Genomic DNA, 21,596 nt, shown 5'->3' with positions numbered 1-21,596 from the left:
GAGAGGCTGTGGGCAATGAAAGAATGCCAAAATGGCCCACTGAGGGCACCCAGCCTCTACAGTGCAACAGGATCTCCTGGGAGGGAAGACAAAATACAGAGGATGAATGGTAGAAATAGACTAGCCCAAGGGGAATGCAAATTTAACCTACCTCATAACTTAACATAAAGCACAAACAGATAAATACATATTATTCAAAGTGAGAAATGGGGGAAAGGGTCCGTTACTGAGAAAGCAGGTAGTTAATATGGAGCACAAAAATGATTAGGGCTCAGGAAGTCCTAACAGCTTGAAAACTCTTCCCCTTTTTTCAGCTTCTGCGAAAAGAAGCCCAATCTACAATTACAGTCAATTGATGATTTGATGTTTCTTGTTCTTTATTTAATTGCATTTTCAAAAGGGTTTCTATCATGACTATGCGCCAAGCAGATGATCCCTCATGCACGCGCGCACGCGCACACACACACACACACACACACACACACACACACACACACACACAACTCAATATGGCACATCTAGAAGCAGAGAAATGGTGAATGAAATAGTAATAGAAGAAAATAGTACAGAATATTTACTATGTTCCAGACATTATTCTAAACATTGTAGCATGTGGCATATATTAATTTATTGAATACACATCCTATAAAAACAGCTACTATTTATATCCCCATGTTAAAGTTGAGGTCACTGGGGCATATAAAGATAGAAGACCTTAAAAAAAAAGATAGAAGACCTTATCCAGGATCCCATAGTGGAAAAATGTCACAACTGGGATTGTGATCCAAAGTACTATAGCTCTAGAATCCATCATTACAGCACTCCAATACACGGCCTTAGGAGAGAGCAGTTTACTTGCACAGCAAAAATAGTTCCCTGAGGTCAGGCTTTCCCATAAAAGGTTCTTCACTAATTAACTCAAACCTCAAGTCTTTTGTGGGATGTAAGCAGGAGGCACATCTTTGTTTCCAATGGAAGAGACTTGTTTCCATCTCTGGTTGGCTCACCTCCTAGGTGATTCTCACTCTTCAAAGCTTTTTCTAAACAATCCTCTCAAATGAAGAGTTTCCCTCAATCCACATTTACTGGGCTGCTCCATTACTGACAAAATGACAGGTGAAATTAAGCTGACTTCTTAATTATCTCCTTTCAATTCTGGGTATTTTTTGTGTGTGTGATTATTATTGCTACTTCCCTCATAGCAGACCAAATACATTGCCATGGCAAATAATCAGCCCCAAGATGAAAATTCCAAGTAGAAGTGAGAGTTATGACACCCTGTTTCATCGTAAAGGCTGCTGCAGAGCTAAAGTGAACAGGTCCCACAAAGACCTCCTGACACCCAGGGAAAGACTGCCACGAAAACCAAACAAGAAGAGCTATTATTAAGAAACAGAGAATTCACAGAAATCTTCAAGGTCGTGGTACCACATATAATTCTTCCCATTCTGAATAGGCATATTTTCTACAAGTTTCAGGTTCATATTGTAGGTGATTACAAAGACTATCATTCCTGATAGTTACTAAAACAATCTAGTTAGTTCAAAAGCAAGAGTGAATCTATAACTCACTTTCCAAAGGCAAAATCTGGACTGGGGAGGAGATGTTTAGGTTAATAACTATAGTAATTACATAGGAATGGGGAATTTTACTACTCTAAGTTGTGCTTTGACCCATTCTGTGAGCTCCATTAGAGTCTAGGAACTTACCCTGTCATTATCTCCACTATAAGACTAAACACCACTCCTTGACTATTTCATTTACAAGAAGAATAAGCTTACAAGTCAATAAACATTTTGTGAGGCAAAAAAAGACCGTTAAGTGCATGTAACACACATGTATTTAAAGTTATCATATGAAAATCAGAAATAAACAACATGGTTGGATTTTTCTCAAACACAACAGAATTTCCTCTTGTTACAGATTTAAATTAATTTTCATTCAAATGTTGGGTCGACAAATGTGTCATACACATCATTTATCACCTGGTACGACACATGCTCAGTAAAAGAATTTTCACCAGGATTGGTGAGGTGGTGGCATTTTCCTTTGGTGAAGTTTGCTTTAGGGACAATGGCTATTGCTTATTTTGCAATAATGGTAATACAAATGAGCTGGACTTCCCCTTTCTATACCAAAAATCTTATTTCTGCTTATTTAAATATAAGATTTATTCCTTCGAACTCATATATATACACACATATATACATATATCTGTATATATTCCAGACAACCATGAGAGGCAGAAACTAGACTAGAAAAAATTGGCTGACATCAGAAAATATAGCAGATAATTTTGTTATTTCTGTCTTTTTAATCTTAATTTTTAATTTTTAGGTAATATGATACCTTTTACTAGCATAGATGCCAGGAATACCCTGGTTCCTCTATAACTGATCTTCCAGGAGTACAGATGAGAAAGTCTCCATGAAAGCAAAGCAAAGGATGTGAGTCATTACCCTTGTTATTTCATGAAGACACATGGTACTCAGCATGAGATCACAAAGATGAATAACAAGAGTGTCAGTGTGACAGAAAAAGGATAGAAATAAAATTTGTTTCCAAGTTCCAGAAGTTCCAAATATAGCTCAGAAGTTACTGTGCAAATTGGCTTACCTAGATGTAAGCTCATAATGCCAAGTTCAGACAAGCATTTTTGATCTATGGTTGGAGAATCACAAGGCCAAGGATGTAAAAGTCAACATTATCATACTACAGATTTTCAACAGCTACTTCTTCAGAGGAGCTCAGGGTTTCATCTATATTATCTCTCTTCTTTACTTCAGAAACCAAAGAATGATTCATTCTCATTGTTCAAAGATTACTAGCCCAAGGTTTTTATGTTTCTAAAAAGCTCTCCCCAAAACACTACTTAAAACATCTCAAATTGTTATTGAAAGAAAAATGAGGGAGGAATTAACAATGTTCAACAAGAAATATACTCATTACTTACACAACTGTAACCCCTCTGTACATCACCTTTTCAACAACATAAAATTGAATTTTAAAAGACCCAAATATATAAAATTGCATTTGACTAGAGCTGTTTAGAAATCAAGTAACTTACAATGGGAAGTCAATGCCTGATCTTCAAATCTGGTTATATTCTGAAGTACGGGGAATAAGATGTCAACATTAACTTTTTGAAGGGACACAATGTAGCCCAATACCAGTATGTTAGATGACTTTTGAACGAATATTTTAGTGGTAGGAGGTAAAAGAAATTTTCATCAATATTCTCATGAATGTTTCAAATACTCTACAATAAGATGTGTCATCTTTATATCTAGAAAAAATAACAAAAGTTATTTTTAAAACAAGAGGGTTTTTTTTTGAATTCTTGAGAAACACCAAGGCTGTTCCTTAAAGTCATATATTTACAAAAGAATTAATCATCAGATTTATGGGTCCTCACTCAGGAGCTCCTGGCCATTTGTAAATTCTTGGCCTGGACTCCAGAAGACCAGAGCCCTGGCTTGGCTATAAAACTCAATGGAGAGGTCAGAGGAGCCTGGTCCATGTACTAAAGTCAAAAGGGTGTGGCCACCACACACACACACACACACACACACACACACACACACACATTCCCTGGACAGATCTGAATTTAGGACAGATGTCACTGGTTTCCTGAAGGATGAAGACACTATGTTCCAACTGTGTCTACGCTCATGCCATTGCTGACCCAAAATGCTTGTTTTAAAAGTTGGCTGAAAAACTACATGTTTAGGTCATAAGTCAAAGGCCTGAGGCTTTAGTGATGGTGCTGGAGGACTGAACTGATTCTAGTTTACTCAGCATCCTTAGAGACATGGAGTCTCAGCCCTTTATGAGGAGTGAGGAGAGCATGAAAAAAAAGCAGAATAAACCCCATCCCCAATACCAGCTACTGCCATACATTAGAGTATAAACATCAGTACTCTGCATAACTCAGAAGTGGAGCTATACATTTTCAAATACTCTCTCCTTGATCCCCCGGGCAATCCATAAAGTTAATTCTGTATTTTACAAACAAAGGAACAGAATCAGAGAAGTTGCTTGTCCAAAGTTTCATAACTCCTAACTAATCCAGCCAGGAGTGGAGTCCAATCCCATCTTCAGAGCCCCATTTCATAAGCGCCAGGACTAAGCTCTACAAAGGCAAGAAGTTCAGTCCGCAGTACTGGTTAAATACCAATAAAATAAGACCACACAATAAAATAAGCCCCAATAAAATAAAATTCACTGCATTTGCTGAGATCCCTCAGTGCCAGGTAAAAACTTCTTAAAACATTATCCCCAATCTTTTCAGAGTCAATAGAAATGCCTTACTCCTTTCAGGTTGTGATAGATTCTAGATCTCAGTCCTCCTTACTTCTCAGTGTGATATTCTATACCTAACATTTCATCTTCATTGTTCTCTAATACTATCCCCTTTCTGACTTCATGATAAGTCTGTTCACCCTGCCACCCAGGTAAAGGGAACTACTAACATTGCACCACACAATGTTAGATCCGATATGAGACCTGAGAAAACTTTCATCCCATTTCCTTAACCATGTCTCAGCAATGCTTTCTTCAACTCCAGGCAAAGCCATTGCTATTTTGCTTTGTCAAGACATCTGGGTAGAATGGCCCAATAGCTGACCAGAAATGTTCATCTGTTACTCACACACACACAAAAAAAGATGTGATTTTATGCAAAAAGGTATGTTTTCCTTAGATCTTTTTCATTACTCCTCCATCTCTGTTACTCTGTTCTTTCTTTCTACCTTTTAACTAAGTTTTAGTAGTGTTTTACTTAAGAATATATTTCAAATTATTTAGCTAAATATGTAGCAAGACAGAATTTTCATTGGCAATGCTTCCGCTATAAGCAAACTTACAAGATTGGAGCTATCTACCAAAGAAGTTTAATAAAAGTATAAGTTCTTGTAATATAAAAGCTTTTCTGAGCAAAAGAAATTTAAAACTGGAATTGCCCCTAGTGCAACTTTTAAACAAACCTTTTCATGCTGAAATTAAAGCAGAGTTTATTTAATATTCACGATCCTGCATAACGAACTATTGAAGAAAACTCCAGGGCAGCTAGAAAAACACAGGGAAAGTAGAGACAGGCACAGTGCCAGGTACTGGGACCACCTCTCCATCTGAGTCGGCTAATGGTGCAGAGGCCCTGCAGGTAACCCACATAAGGACAGCAGACCCTGGACACCAGAACAGTGGGCAACCCACCAAGAGCCGGATAACATCAGGGAATAAGTACAAAGGCAGGGAGCCAAGAGTGAGCCAGCTACAAAAAAGCAGAGCCAGACTTTGTGAATACCGAGAGCTGGAAATCTGTAAAAGGCCAACACAGCATCACAGACTGTGTGAAATGGAAAGATCCCTGGTGATCACCCTGACCAACATAGTGCCCTTCCTCCCTCCAACGCCTCCTATCCTGGAGAGCTCAGTGTTAAGCTGTTAAGCAGAACAGGGAAATGGAGGCATCTATATGGGGTAAGCAATCTTGCTTGAGGCAAGCAAGGTGGAGGTGAGAAGAGAGTGAGGTGGACCAGAGCAGAATGTCAGAGCCTGAACAGAGTAATCCATGCATGGGGGAGTACCATAGTGCAGGGTAACTGGAAACCTATGCAGGGAAATAAAAAGCTGTGTAACCAGGACCTCATAGCATGGCATGGTGCTGACCAGGGTGTGACAGGCATCCACAGAAGATGTGCAGGGTCAGCCAGCAAGAGCCCAACTGGGTGGAAAGAACACTCATAGAAAGAGGAGAAAGAAGCAAAGATGGCAATGGGTTGATTGTAAACAAAGGGATGGATCATAAGCTGAGAAGAGAGCCTGGATATCATATCAGAGAAGGTATTTTCACAAATACGGAAAGGAAGGAAACTAGAATGAATCCTGAGGTGCTGGACTGGTATTTAAGGTAGCAATATGAGTCCATAATCTCCCATGCATGTAAGTAGATATATTAGTAACTATATAATATATGCATCTGTATGTATACACACACATTGCCTACCTCTGTCCACTGACAAGGCTAGAGCCACAATGTCTAATAGCAATGAGGGCAGGAAGGGCCTAGGTCTTTGCCTTCAAATATCACATAGTATTTGAAGGTTCCCTGGAAAAATGACTACTTAAACACCAGGCTTTCTTTTTTAATTTTTTATTAATTTTTATTGTAAATCTGATGTACAGAGGGGTTACAGTTACATAGCTCATGTAATGAGTACATTTCTTTTTAAACAGTATCACCTATTCCTTTGTTTTCCCCCAGTTTTCCCTCCAGACTCCCCTCACCCAGAAGTTGTATAGTTCATTTTCAACATAGTGTGCAGTAAGCTTCACTGTTGTATTTGTTCCCCCTTTGTCCCACCATTTCTGTGCTCCCTGTTACACTTCCCAAACTATACATAAACATCATTTTATATGATCATATGCATATAGCTATTGTGCCTTTGTGATCCTCTCCTAAGAATATACTCCTTTATACCAGGCTTTCTCAATGACTCTCATCTCTCTCTTTCCCTTCATTCTCAAACTAAACAAACATTGAAACGTCATCACAATCCCAAAGCTAATGAGAGAATTGAGTTTTGAAGCTTGCTATTTTTTATATCTTTCTATTCACATTTAATTCCAGTGATGAACACCCATCTTCTAATAAGATGGCTTTGCTTGCTGCTCCAGGTCTCATGTTTCCCTCCATCTTCTTAAAAACAATTATTAGAACCAAAAATTTAATAGTTCCTAAAGTGTATCATGTGAAGTCTTTATAAGCAAAGCTAATTAATTTGACAAGGGCTGAGAGAGTTGCATTTTGTATTCCTGTGTGTCTTCTAAAAATAGATCATCTAATGTAGAATATGCAGCTGGACCCTAATAAATAGTTTATGAATCAAGAAGCTTTGGTCTGTGTAAGGATCTGTTTGTTCACTGAAGTTTAAAAAGGCTTTTGAGTACAACCACAGCACAGAGAGTTCTACAAAAGATAAAACGGAATTTCACCCTAGTTAATTCATTTGATGATTAAAGGACATGTGCCTATTTCTCCAAGCTTCTTCCTACTGCTATACTAGAGTGACAACAGTGGCTTCTCTTGGATACCAAGACCTACTGCTTTTTACTGCCCCCCCCCATACATCTGATGTCCCTACAGGCAATACATCAGCTAACAGCTGTCCCTCTTATCAAGTTCCAGAAAGGAAAAAGAAACAACTTTGTGGAGGGCTGTGTCGACTGCAGATCTCCCATACTGGCCTCTGAGATGACTAATAATGAAGCCATCATCTAACACCAAGGACTCTGAGAGAAGAGAAACCTGATCTGGGATCATCCCTAAGGGTAGTGTCTCATAGATTTACAGAACTGTTTCATAAACCATACATCTATATGTGTCTTACTACTTGTATTCAGACAGCATCTTCTCTGAGACCTATGAACACAACATTGGCTAATATTTTTTTAAAAAACAGAGTTTCAAGAACTGGATCAAATCTAGCTTTGTTATACATGGAATGAACAAATAGAAAATACTCTATCGCCAAGGGCAGATGAAAGTAGTAGCATTGTTATATGAGGACATATTAAGTCATCTAAAACCTTGGATACATGAAGACAAAGGTGTTACAAGGAAATAAACCATTTCTAATGAACATGGAAAAAATGAAGCAAAGAAATGCATGAGCATTTAGTGATTCCAGGCCTCCAACCACTGTTGAGTGGCTGAGGGCAGCCTGAATCCAGAAGCTGAAATAGTACTCATCTCTCACAGGAAGACAGAATGAAGGTTCAGGATAGATAGATGGTAAGAGGGATATATACAGTGAGGTGAGAGAGGAGTAGGATTTCAGAATCTTCTACAAATATGAAATGTTGGAGAACAGAATGTTGTCAATATAGGACTTGAACTCTGGGCCTGTGCACTGTCCCTTTGCTTTTTCTGCTCAAGTCTGGCACTCTATCACTCTAATTACCACTCTAATTCTAGATTTTCAGTAGCAGAGTCTCATGGACTTCTCTGCCCATGCTGGCTTTGTATCTCAATGCTTAGATCTCTGCATGCCAAATATTTATGTTTTCCAAGTTCCTCCCTAGAATCACTGTCTCTGTCTCTAAGTGTAAAATCCAAACCCCTAAGTCTTGTTTCCAAATCCTTGAAAGAACAGAAGTATAACTAGATTTGGAAACTTTGACCCTAACTATAATCCAAAAGTTTAAGTGACTTTTCTGAGACCATTGATACTAACTGACATCTATTCTTAAAGTCAAAACAAAAGCTAGTACCAATCAGGCCCTTGAGGTCCTAAAAATTAAGGCAAAACTCCATGGTAATAAACACAGCTTGGCACTGGCACAAAAATAGACCTGAGAACCAATGAAATAAAATAGCAAGTCCAGAAATGAACCCACAGACTTATAGCCATGTAATATTTGATAAGGGATCCAAAAAAAACAGTATGGAAGAAAGAGTCTCTTCAACAAATGGTGCTGGCAGAATTAGCTACACAAGTGCAGCAAACTGAAGCTAGGTCCTTACATATCACTCTGCACCAGAATCAATTCCAAATGGATCAAAGACCTCAATGTAAGACCAGATACCTTGAAAATATTACAGGAAGGAATAATGGAAACACTAGGGATCCTTGACATGGGTCAAAATTTTCTAATACCTAGTCTTTTTAAAAAGACTAGATAAATGGGATTGCATCAAACTGAAGAGTTCTGCATGGCAAAGGATATAACTAGCAAGGTAAATAGAAAGCCCACAAAATGGGAAATCTTTACTAGCTAGGCATCAGACAAGGGCTTCATATCTAAAATATACTTAGAGCTCAAAAACTAAATTCCCCCTCAAAAAAAACCCTCAAAGAAATACCAGCAAAATTAATAAATGGACTAAAGACTTATAGAGAGACTTCTTAGAAGAAATAAAAATGGCCAATAGACACATGAAGAGATGTTTGACATCTCTGGCCATAAAAGAAATGCAAATCAAAACAACATTGAGATTCCACCTCTTCCCAGTTGCAATGGCCATTATAAAGAAAATTAACAATAACAGATGCTGGTGGGAATGTGGCCACATTGTTGATGGGAATGTAAACTTGTTCAACTACTCTGGAAAGTAGTATGGAGGTTCCTCAAAATAGTAAACATTGAGCTTCTTATAACCCAAAAATCCCACTCCTGGACATTTATCCAATTGACCACAAACCAGGCAACAATAAAGCCACCAGCACAGTCATGTTCATTGAAGAATTGTTTACTATAGCTATGATATGGAATCAACCCAGATGCCCCTCAGAGAATGAATGGATCAAGAAAATGTGGTATGTGTCCACGATGGAATTCTATGCTTTATTAGAAAGAAGGATATCACTCTATTCATAAGAAAATGTAAAGAAGGAAAAATTATATTAAACAAAGTAAGCCAGACCCAAATAAACAAAGGTTGCATGGTTTCTTTCATTTGCAACCATGAGAATGTGCCTCTAAATCTACAAGTAAACCTAATGGATAGTAAAAGATAAAAAAATTATACTTGGACATAATTAATTAAATGTGACTCTAAACATTCACGCAGTGAGACCAAGGAGAGGATATTCTTAGGAGAGGATCACAAGGGCTCAATAGCTATGTGTATATGATCATATAAAATGATGCTTATGAAAATGAATGCCAAGAAAGGGAAACAAGATTTTTTTTACTTTTTGTGGGTTTTTTTCTGTTTTTCCACTTTTGTTGCTGTGTTTGATCTCTGTACCTTTTGTCTTGTATGTAAGTTTATCTGATTTTGGGAAGGGAAGGGCAAGCACAGAAATGGTGGGATAAAAATGAACTAATTCAGCAGTGATATTCATTAGACACTATGTTAGAAATGAACTATACAATATGTAGGCGAAGGAGTTAGAGAGGGAAAGAAACAATGAGGGAAGTGGTAATACTGATTAAAAAGAAAGTACTCATTATATAACTGTATATGACTGTATATAACTGTATATGACTTATATAACTGTAACTGCTCTGTACCTCACCTTTACAATAAAATTTTTTTAAAACTCAAAGAAGAAGTCATATTCAAGATCATACTAAAATATCAGTACTTCTTTGTTTCCTTTCTCGAATCTCTGCATCTTCAGTAAAGTCTAATGTTGTGTTTTCAAATAGACATTCAAATTCATATTCAGAACTATCACTCTCTTGTTCAATGTATCTTATTCTACCTTCAATATTTGCTTTTTAAAGAAATGGTTGCAGTATGTGCTCAGATATCAGAGCCAGAAATCAGTATTCTTTCCCTTATATAACTCATTCTTCAAGACCATGGTTCAACAACCCTACATCCTGTTCCAAACTAAACTCACCTTCCATCTGGACCAGGCCAAAGCTTCCCAGTTGGATTCTCCAGATTCCATTTGCCCTCCAACTTATAAACAGAAGAAATTTTAACACACAAATGGGTAATATCTGCCTTGCATTGAGCCTTTCCATTACTGTTAGAATAAAACCCAGAATCATGTAAGGAGCTCACAATAGCCTGAGTTGCCTAACTCTTGCCTGCCCTGCCAGTCTCTTTTTTGACCACTCTTCTTCTTGACCTCTACTCGTCCGTAAAAAGGCTCACAGAAAAGTTCAGAGTTCAAGCCCCATATTGATATAAATAACTAATACTTTTCCAAGAAAAGATCCCTTGGTTCTTTCCCTTCCACCTCCAATTCAACATGATGAGAGCCCAAAGATGACCCTAATGAATAGAAATGGTAGACAAAGGACTAAAAGAGAGAAAAAAATCACCACTACTAAAACCAGCTTACTTGTATTTATCCGTCTGTAACACAAAGTGTTCATAGTGAAGAATGGAATTTCCACCAGCCAGAGGCCTGGTTCCAAAATCTCATGACTGAGTAAGCATGGTCTGACCAGGCGACCTCAAAGGTCAGGGGTCAGGCAGAATTCCTCTGCTGGGAGCAGAGTTAAGGGATAAACAAAGAATTTATTTCCTTGCCTCTGGTAAAGAACAACAAAGCCTGACACACAGGCAACAGGCAACTCAAATGAGTGGTTTTTACAAATGAGCCATGATGTCCAGGACCAGGAAGCAAGACAAGAAGCCTCTAGGGACAAGTTTTCTTTCCCACACAGCCCTGCCAGTGCATCTCATTCCTCAGCTACATCAGTAGGCTTTGGTGGAGTTCAGGAACAAAAGGGCAGAAACCGTTACATTCTTCATGCATATGGAAAAGGAACCCTCAGGACTTCCCATCTAGGCCAAGAATTGAACTTTTCTTAAGGAACTGATGCAACGTGAAGCACATTCCTCCTCCAAAAAGGCACCAACACATTGTGCAGATGTGAGTGTGTGTGTGTGTGTGTGTGTGTGTGTGTGTGTGTGTATCAGTACTGAGGCTTGAACTCAGGGCCTGGTCACTGTCCCTTAGCTTTTGCACCCAAGGCTGGTATCCTTCCACGTAAGACACGCCTCCGTTTCTGACATTTTTCCATAAGGAGTGGGTAATTCTTGCTATACTTTGGACTGTGACATGCCTTGTAGCACTAAGGATAGGCCTCAGCCAGGTTCTACATTAATGCCTCCTTCTGCAAGTCAGCATGATGGTGAAAGCCGCAGTGTTTGGGAAGCTGTGAACCAAAGAAGGCCATGTAGCAGGTGCAACCGCCTGCTTTTAGGAGCCACCATGGAACCCAGCCAAGGTGGTGTGCAGAGGCCAGACGGCACTGAGATGGTCAGAAGGTGGATGCTCAGCCATTGTTCAAGTACTTGAGGAAATGTAAGCTCACTCTGAAGTGACAGGCTGGAAGACAGGGCTACAGGAACCCTGAGCAGCATGACCATCAGTATTTGCCAGCATTCATAAATGTTAGTATAAACGCCAGTGTTTAATGAATTTTTAATCACAGAAAATAGTCAAACGTGAGCAAGATAAGGTGAAGGAAGCAAGCAAGAAGAAATCAATAATGAGATAAATTAGAAGGGGCACTGTGATCAGATATAGGAGAAGTCCGCTTTAGTGTCAGTGGTGAGGAAAGGCCTTAGGCTGGCATCTCAAGACAAGAAGAGAAGCTATGTGGAAATCTAAGGGTAGAGGATTCTAGGCAGAAGGAACAGCATTTTCAAAGGCTGTGGGGCTTACAGGGTGCTGGAGACAGAGAACATGTCAGTTAGATTAGAATACCCAGCACCCAGCACCTGAGGCAACGTGGCAGCAAGGGTCCAGGGAAATGGTGAGACCAGAGGTGCTCTCAGAGCCAGGACAGAACTTCAGATTTCACTCTGCTTTGAAGTGTAACTAGTAAAAGACATTTAAAGAAAAAAATGTCACTGTTCTATAAATGTGTTTAGAAAGCTAGTCTGGCCACCATATGGAAAATAGTTTGCACAGAATCAATAGAAGAAACATTGAGGTCAATTCAGGGTCGAGATGAGAGAGGATGGTGACTAAAACAGCAGAGTTTTCCAACTTCTGTGTCTATGATAAGCCTTTGGTATGGAGGGTTGCTCTATACATTGTACAAAGTGTTGTAGCCACACTCCGGTACTCTACTCATAGAACAGCAAAAGTAGTTTTATCTGGCCTAGCTGTGACAAAATGTCTCCACACATTGCCAGCTATTCCTTGGAGAATAAAACTACCCCTATGAGAATAAATGGGCCAGGGTGTTAGCTCTACTGGTGACAGGAATGATAAATTCTAAACATAGTTTAGCTGACAGGAATGACTGATAAAAAGAGATGCATTGTGTGAGACAACATGAAAAGTCCAGGATAAGATAGCACCCTAGGTTATGAGCTGGGCAGCTGGAAGAACAGAGGTGCCATGTACAGAGGTGGACAGAGGGAAGGAGGGAAGCTACTTGTCCTTGTGAACATGTATAAGGGAAAGTAGATCGCAAGAGTTTCAAGGAGATATCAGAATTAAATATGTGAACATAGAGGTTATTTACATACAGAAATTGATGGTAGAGATATATGATAAATGTGATGCTGTTTAGATAAACAGAGAACTTGATAAACAGACTAATACTAGATAGATTAGGTACTGGTGGAGATGACTTAACAAATTGTGACACCAGAGGACAGTACAGATGAAAGGCAAAGATGCTTTAGTGGCTAAGGAAAGGAGCAAAGGACACTGAATGAGAACTGCCATTGTGGCAAGCTGTATGATAACTTAGTGTCACTTAAGCGAGGAAAAAATGTATTTTAAGTAGGAAATTTCATCGTGTCAAATGATACCAAGGTATCATCAGGTTGGATGGAAACAAAGGAGGGCCCACTAGCAGCACAAAGTTTACTAAGGACTTTTTGTTGTTGCTGTTGTCAGGTGCTGGGCTTGAACTCCGGGCCTGGGTGCTCAAGATTACTGCTCTGTCACTTTAAGCCACAGTTCCACTTCCAGTTTTCTGGTGGTGAATTGGAGATGAAAGTCTCAAAGACTTTACTGCTCAGACTTTGAGCTGCCGCAATCCTCAAATCTCAGTCAGTTTCAATGAAGTGACCCAACAACTTGGGTAAAGAAATCTGACTTCTCTTACTAGGCCAAAAGAGAACTTCCAAGCTGGGAAAAGGTGGCTTATGACTATAATCCTAGCTACTCAGGAGACTGCAATCTGAGGGTCGAAATACAAAGCTAGTCTGGGAAGGAAAAATCCTTGAGTCTCTTATCTGCAAATAAGCACTAAAAAGCTAGGAGTGGGAGTGAAAAATTAAGGGACAGCACCCAAACCTTGAGTTCAAGCCTGACTACCAGCACAAAAGAAGGAGAGGAGAGGAAAAGAGAGGAGAGGAGAGAAAGAGAGAGAGAACTTAAGTACTTATTAACCACTTCAAAGCTGTTATCAAGAAAACCCATGTGAAGTAAGCAGAGATGGCTAATACAACTAGCCACATTTTTCACAGAGGAATGTTTGCAAAGGGCTGAGAGAGCTAATGAAGTCATTACAAAGATGATTCTTGCTACAACATTCCAAACAAGTTGCAGATTTTAATGCCTGTGAGATATGGATCAAATGTACAGGACATGAGACACTTAAGTTCTTCAGACTGAACTCATAGATGACATTAATGAAGCATAGGAACTAGTTCACATACAAAGAGAAACTTATCCAAACATGCCCCAAATTAATGCTCCAGATCTCCCCCCGTGAATAAAATAGAATCATTCCAATAGGCCCACCATCACCCCCTTTCCACAGTGGGGAAGCACAGAAGAAATTACTATCTTCTCAGACTAATTTAGAATCCAAAAATTCTCCAAAATGAAAGATTTTGGAAATAAATGAGTGAATAAACTAAGGGAATATATTTACAACACAGTATCATTAATCTTTTCCCAGATACAGTCTGACCCAGGGAAGATGAACAGCAACAAAAATAACATAAAAATAAAAAAACACAACAACAATAACAACAATGCAAGGCAACTGTTCTACTCTGCTTGACAGCTCTCTTCTCTACTCGCACTAACGACTCTATAGGTGGAGAAAGCTTGGTGACCAAAAGAAATGAGCAACTCCATAGCAAATACACATTAGTCTAATGCACGGCAGGACTTCTTAGGAGAAATGCCATCAGAGTAGGATTTGGAAGCCTCTTCCTGGCATTGGTCTGTGAAATGATTGTTTGAATGACATGACACTAAAAGCAAAAGCAGCAATGCACAAGTCCACCAAGCGGAAAAGCCTCTGCATGACCACAGAACCATCGAGAAAAGGAGGAGACAACACAGGAAATGAGAGAAAATACTCACAAATCATATATTCAGTAAGAGGCTAACATCCCAAATACATAGGACTTCCTACTACTCGACAGGAAAAAATTTAAATGGGCTAAGACTTGAGTGGGCATTTTTTCTAAAGAATATAAATGGCCACCAAGTAACCAGCTACATGTAAAGGTGTGTGCTTTCACTGAGACCACAGAAATGCAAACCAAAACCATAAGCAAGTTTTTGTTTTTTTTTCCTTTTGTTTTGTTTGTTCATTTATTTGTTCATTGGGAGGGTAAGAGACACACAGAAATGGAGAGACAAAGGGTGAACAAATACAGCAATGCTACTCACTAGATGCTATACTGAAAATGAACTATACAACTTGTGGGGAGAGGGCAGGAAGGAAAAAACTGGGAGAGGAAGGGGGAAAAGTGGCATTGTTCAAAAAATGTACTTATTACCTGACTTACGTAACTGTAACCCCTCTGTACATCACCTTAACAATAACAATAAATAAAATTTAAAAGAGCCACTAGCAGATCTTTTAGCACAGCCAATATCCAAAAGATAAAGATAATGAGTGATGAAGAGGAGAAGAGAACCCTTGTATACTGATGGCGGTTATATAAATTGGCATGCTCGTTACGGAAAACAACAGGGGATTCCTCAGAAACTAAAAGTAGAATTACTATATGATTCATCAATTCTATTTCTGAGGTACATATCCACAGGATTTTAAGTATTTATAGTCAATATAGATAGATGTCCATAGATGGGTAGAAAGCATAAGAGACTTACAGAGTCATGTTTGGTGTCCAAAGAAAATAGATGGCAGACTCCCCCAACATACACACACACACACACACACACACACACAGAGATACTATAATCCACAGATGCCCAAATCCTTTATATAAAATGGTACAGTATTTGCATATAACTCATGTACATTCCTCCCATGTACTTTAAATCATCTGTAGGTAAAACATACATAAAACTAATATTCTAAAATTCCAGAGCACTGATGAAAGAAATAATAAAGAGCTAAATAAATTGAGATGTAAGCATTGTTTACAGACTGGAAAAGTCAACATAGCTAGATGACAGTTCCCCCGTGTACATTAATAGGTTTAATAGAATTACCATAAAAATATAAACAAGTTTTTTTTCTTTGTAAATGATAGTCTCAATTTTTCTTTTCTTTTCTTTTTTTTTCTTTTGGTCAGTTGTTGGGCCTGAAGTCTGGGCCTGGGTAGTGTCCCTCAGCTCTTCAGCTCAAGGCTAGCCCTCTACCACTTGAGCCACAGCACCACTTCTGGCTTTTTCTGCTTATGTGGTGCTGAGGAATCGAACCCAGGGCCTCATGCATGCAAGGCAAGTACTCTACCATTGAGTTACCTTCCCAACCCTGATAGTCTCGATTTCTATTGAAATGGGGCCCTTGCCTGTTATACAGCTAGTGAAGATCTTCTTCCAGTCTTTCTAGTTATCTTGCTCCCTATGTCCTTTGTCATGCAGAAGCTCTGCAGTTTAATGCAACCTCATTTATCCAGCCTTTCTTTGATTTGTTGTGCTTCTGGATCTTTATTTAGGAAGTTTCAACCTGTGTCAAGGAGCCCAGTGTATCCCCTATCCCTTTCTGTAATATTTCCAGGGTATCTGCTCTTACCTCGAGGTCTTTGATCATTTGGAGTTGATTCTGGTACAGGGTGATATACGAGGATCTAACTTCAGTTTTCTACATGTATAGCCAATTCTGCCAGCAGCATTGTTGATGAGGCTGTCTTCCTTCCATCTGATAATTTTGGTTCCCTTATCAAAGATGAGGTGGGATCATTTCTGGGTCTTCAATTCTATTCCACTGGTCCTCAGGCCTGTTCATGCACCAGTACCAAGCTGTTTTTATAACTAGAGCTTTATTATAGAGTTTCAACTTTGGTATTCCTATTCCTCCAAGACTGTTTTTCCTGCTAAGGATTGTTTTGGCTATTTGGGAATTCAAATCACTCAAATACATTTGAAAGAAGAGAATGAATTAAATGAGAGAAATCAGTCTACTAGATTATTGCCACAGCAATAAAGACTTACTTTATTGGTAAAACAGGACCTAAAACTTAGAAATACATCCAAGTGAATTTTGCAAAAAAATTAAAAAACATTTAATGAAAAAAGATGGCCTTTAAACAAATAGTTCTGGAGCATTTTAGATATCCATAGGTAATTTTTTAGATGGGTGTTGATAAATAGAGGAAGGGAAGGGGGATAAGAAGAAGGTTAAAGAAGGAAAAGAAAAAAGAACCACCAAAGTCTCACATTTCATACAAAAGTTAACTAAAAAAGGGATTATAACCAAACATGGGAAAAGCGTGGGGCTGGAGATAAATGAGCATGGGTTAGAAAGGACATGAGGGAATTCTTGTGATGGAACTATTTGACATTTTGACCGTGTCAATGTTGAAATCCTGGCTGTGATATTGTATAGTGATTTTGCAAGATATGACCATTGAAGGAAACTAGGTAAAAGGTACTGAAATCTTCCTGTGGTAGTGCTTGCAACTACCCTGAAAATTTAAAGTTTTACAAAAAGAAAATGTCTCATTCAAATGTTTAGTCTACATAGAGTGGAAACAATAAATTTCAAGGTGACAAAAGAGAAAAGAAAACTTAAGGCAAGAATGGAGTGGAAGCTGACACTAGATGTCCTGGGAGAGAGCCAGAATCACTTCAGATGAGGAATCAAGATTTAGTTCCCCAACAGGGGCTTGATTAAAGGCCAGGGTTTATGATAGAAACAAAGATAGTATTCACATATTCATTTTAATAAAGGCATAACTCAGAAATGCTTTGAACAATAACTAAATAATGCCTTTACTATAGATAGGATATATGTGAGTGTGTATTGTGTGTGTGTGTGTGTCTGTTTACTGACCCAGGTACAGGCCCAAAAAGTGAAAATAGAAAGCATTGGTGGAAGTAGAGTATCCCATAAAACTCACAAACTCAATTCTGTGTCTGGCATGAGTGTAGAGTTTTAACAACATACGTTTATTTTACACTCTCTTCCCATGCAGAGAAATAAACTGAAACACCACTCATTTGGAATCAATCCTTTAGAGCCCTTGCTAGCAAAAAAAACTCAAAATTACCTCCACCAGGACTTTCACCCTTGCTGAAGCCAAACTCAGAGTATAACTGGTTAAAGAACAGTTCCTCCATCAAACAACTTAGCATGGAACAAATCCACTAAACTGCTCAAGAGAAAGAAGTCCCATCCTTTCAAAGCTATGAAAGTTCTTTTGGAAGAAGAATGCTGAAGATGATAGAGATGATGGCTGAGAGACGCTAAGCAGGGACATAGGCTCATTCAGTCTCAGCTCATCCAGAGCTGTGCGAGAGAATGTATAAGGTTATCCCACAGCTTCCAATAAATGACTTTTCTAGGGTCTTCAGCCTGAAACCATCTATGTCTAGTCCAGGAAAGACTAAAGGAGCTCCAAATTACAAACACCTCTAAGAGAATATGGCCTCCAATATTACACTGAAATGACAAATCGAAAGCAAAGATTACACCAGCCCTGAATCTCAGGAATGATGATAGCAGATGCTCTGGTTATCATGTAAGTGTTCCCTACATAAGAAATGTTTACAAGCCAGGCATGGTGGCTCATTCCTATAATCCTAGCTACTCAGGAAGCTGAGATCTGAAGATCATGGTTCAAAGCCAGCCCAGGCAGGAAAGGCCGTGAGTCTCTTATCTCCAATAAGTCACTCAGAAAACTGGAAGTGGCACTGTGACTCAAGTGGTTGAGCACTAGTCTTGAGCTGAGGACTTCAGGGACAGTGCCCAGGCCCAGAGTTCAAGCCCCACAATCGAAAAAAAAAGAAAATAAACATTTTCAGTTGCTAACTCTACCCCTGGAAGGCTTATAGCCTTCCTGTTATTCTATGAATCTTGGCATGGGGTTGTTTCTGGATAAAAAAGGAACAAATATACTGGAGGTCAGACCTCATATATGTGGTCAAGGAAAGACAGACACAAGTCTACCCATTATTCATTTGACTAAGACCATGCTAGGTGAGCACTGACAAAATTTTAGCGTACTAATGAATGAGCTTAGAACCAATCAAGTGACATGTTAACAGAAAGAAGATCATTTGGCTTTTGGTGCCTTTTTTTTTTAACAACCATCTTTTGATTGTCAAATTGTATATGAAAGGCTCCAACATAATTCCAATCAAGTGTTTCTGAGAAGATGATTCTGAATTTGTGCTAAAAAATTTTTCCATCTTTTTTGGCAACCACTCTATCCTCTTCCTGCACTTAGCAAGCATCTGAATTGAATCTGCAAATGTCCACATGATGGCATTCACCCCCCTCCACCTGGAACCTAAAAAGATCCAGGTACTCTATTCCCACACCTGGAATAATTCTTAACCATGTGCAAATTCCCTTACAAAGCCCCAGAGGAATGTAGGAAGCCATTTAACGCAGATGTTCTTCCCTCTCAATGGTGGCTAGAGTAACAGAAGCTCATGCCCCTAATGAACACCTGCTCAGTGTAGACAATGCTCACTGCACATCAGGATTCACATCATTCCCTGTGCCTGTCCTTTCTTTTGGATCACAGGTGCTTTCTCCTGCTCCCCTGGTCTCAAAGGGTAGGTGGAAATGTTACTTCCAGGTAGTCTTTTGGAAATGAGAGCACTTAGCTTAGAAAGGGAACATGAAATGTGAAGCCAGAACGAACCAAGAGGATGAAAACCCAGGCAGAGCAGAGAGATGTGTCCCCAGTTCAACCCACATGCCAGAGGCCAGAGAAGAAAGAAAGGAGGCCCCATTGTTAATTCTGTGGGCTTTGTGATCTAATTAGGGGAACTATGCTATATTTGGAAATCCAGGTGTCTAGGCAAAGACAAAACTTGACAACTGTTGAATGAAGAAATTCATCCCTAGGTCCTTCAGAAAGTTGAACAAAATTTTACAATGCTGTGTCCTTGTTTTCCCACAGTATTGAAGCAAAGCCAAATTATGCATCTCCAAGAAAAACAGGGCCCTAAGTTATGAAGGGTAGACGTTTTCAGCAAAGTGCCTGTGGTGACAGGGGTACCGGGGACAGGTGCTTCATGAATGTGAGAATGCCAACATCATTAGCAGTTTGGCTTGGCTAAGTTCACATTCCACCACAGACACTTTCCCAACACCAAGCCACATCCCCCAGCCTCAAACTAAACTTATTTTTAAAGTACAGGTCAATCAGATGTAGCATATCACAACAGAAACATCTGGACTCAAGTTACCTTGCACAGTATAGTTATTCAGGTTTTCTCTTTTTTTTCCCAAAATTTTTTCAGATGCTAAAAATGAGTACAGGGAGTGGGACAGGGTATATAATCCACATCATAAACCATATAACCCAGTACCTGGCATATGAGAAACTAAAGGAAGAATAATAGTAGTGAATATTCCCTGAGGAACATAATTCACCAAACACCCATACTCATGCATCCAGACTCTTAATGGGAACCTCTTAGCAGATGGTCTACAGGCTGAGATGTAAGGCCTGGAGAGACTTTAAAGGCAGAGGAGAGATGCCTGCTCCAGCACTCACCAGTCCGTGGCAGGCACTGAGAGTTGCTGTTCCAACTGTGACGCCCTGTTGAAGAACTGTACCCCTCAGATGGCAGGGAGGCCCTGAAGCAACCACCATCTTAGCATGGGACAGGTTCCCATATCTCTTCTCCACGATGTAACTATTGGAAAGGAATCTCCAATTGACTGTCAAGTTAAACATCAGGTCCTTCTCCTCGTGTGCAATTTTATAGTATACTCGGTCCTGGGAGCCATCCACGTCTCTCTTGCTCCTGCTGGTGGAGATGGGATGGTTCAAGCCATAGGATAGAAACTCCCCATAGGCGTCCACACGGGTAGGTCCCACCATGTAGTACTCCGGCAGGGCCTTGATGAAATGCTCTGGGAGGGAAAAAGGAGACAGAAAACTGAGACCCCAAGGCTGCATAGCCTAGCAAAGCCAATTGCACTGGCAAGTTCGATTCTAGCTTGCTGATTGCAAAGCCTACTGTTTATCTGAAGCTTAGAGAGCCTTTCCCTGGTGCAAATACAGTCAGCATGAAGTCCCCCAAACAATTCAGGTTTACACACGATGTGCAGTGGTCAGAGCGAATGCTTAAGTAGAACTCTGTATATCAGATGACTTTATCAGACAGCTTAAGATGAGCAGTAGAAATTCATGAGAAACACTGCTAGGAAAGGGGCAAGATCTCAGGCCAAACAGGGACACTGCACATCCAGAGTTTACTGATACAATTTACAGAGCCTCACAGTTCATGACAAGGTGCTTTACATGCCTTGGGAACTTCCTGCTAAATCAGCTTAGAGGAAAATATTGAAGGCGCAGTGAACCCTCCTAGACACCTTGAGAGATCTCGCACAGGGACAGCGTCCATGCTCACTGGTGACAGGAAGAGCATGCAAAGGAACTTGGGGACTTAATGGTTATAAAATATACCAAGGAAGTAAAATGGTGAGGAAATGTATTGGGATCTGAGCATTGGATCCGAATATGAAATTTTCATTTAGAAATGCAAGACAGGGACACTTGTTCTTTCTACACACAAGAATAAATATACTTTCTGACTCATCCAAAATTAACTCCCCACCATCACCACCCCCTTAGTTCAGTGTTTTCAAATAACAAAGAATCTAACTAGCAGAGAGTTAGTCATCCACTGTAGATTATAGACTACAGCAAACCATCAACCACTTCATAAACTAACCTTTTGCTTCAGAAGGAAGGAAGGAAGGAAGGAAGGAAGGAAGGGAGGGAGGAAGGGAGGAAGGAAGGAAGGAAGGAAGGAAGG

At 39.6% G+C, this 21,596-nt stretch overlaps 1 protein-coding gene across 1 annotated transcript in view; it reads right to left on the bottom strand.

Moving 5' to 3' along the window:
* The window catches only part of Adamts12 (ADAM metallopeptidase with thrombospondin type 1 motif, 12), a 231,629-nt gene that overhangs the window by 204,024 nt on the left and 6,009 nt on the right, over positions 1–21,596 (bottom strand). Inside the window, exon 2 of the mRNA XM_013018671.1 lies at positions 20,327–20,688. Within this exon, the coding sequence (XP_012874125.1) occupies positions 20,327–20,688 (362 nt within the window). The remainder of the gene's footprint in view (positions 1–20,326; positions 20,689–21,596) is intronic.

This window comes from Dipodomys ordii, unplaced genomic scaffold (assembly GCF_000151885.1).
Source record: "Dipodomys ordii isolate 6190 unplaced genomic scaffold, Dord_2.0 Scaffold41, whole genome shotgun sequence".
Lineage (NCBI taxonomy): Eukaryota > Metazoa > Chordata > Mammalia > Rodentia > Heteromyidae > Dipodomys > Dipodomys ordii.
The sequence above is the reverse complement of the archived record's forward strand: the minus strand, read 5'-3'. Positions and strand labels throughout refer to the sequence as shown.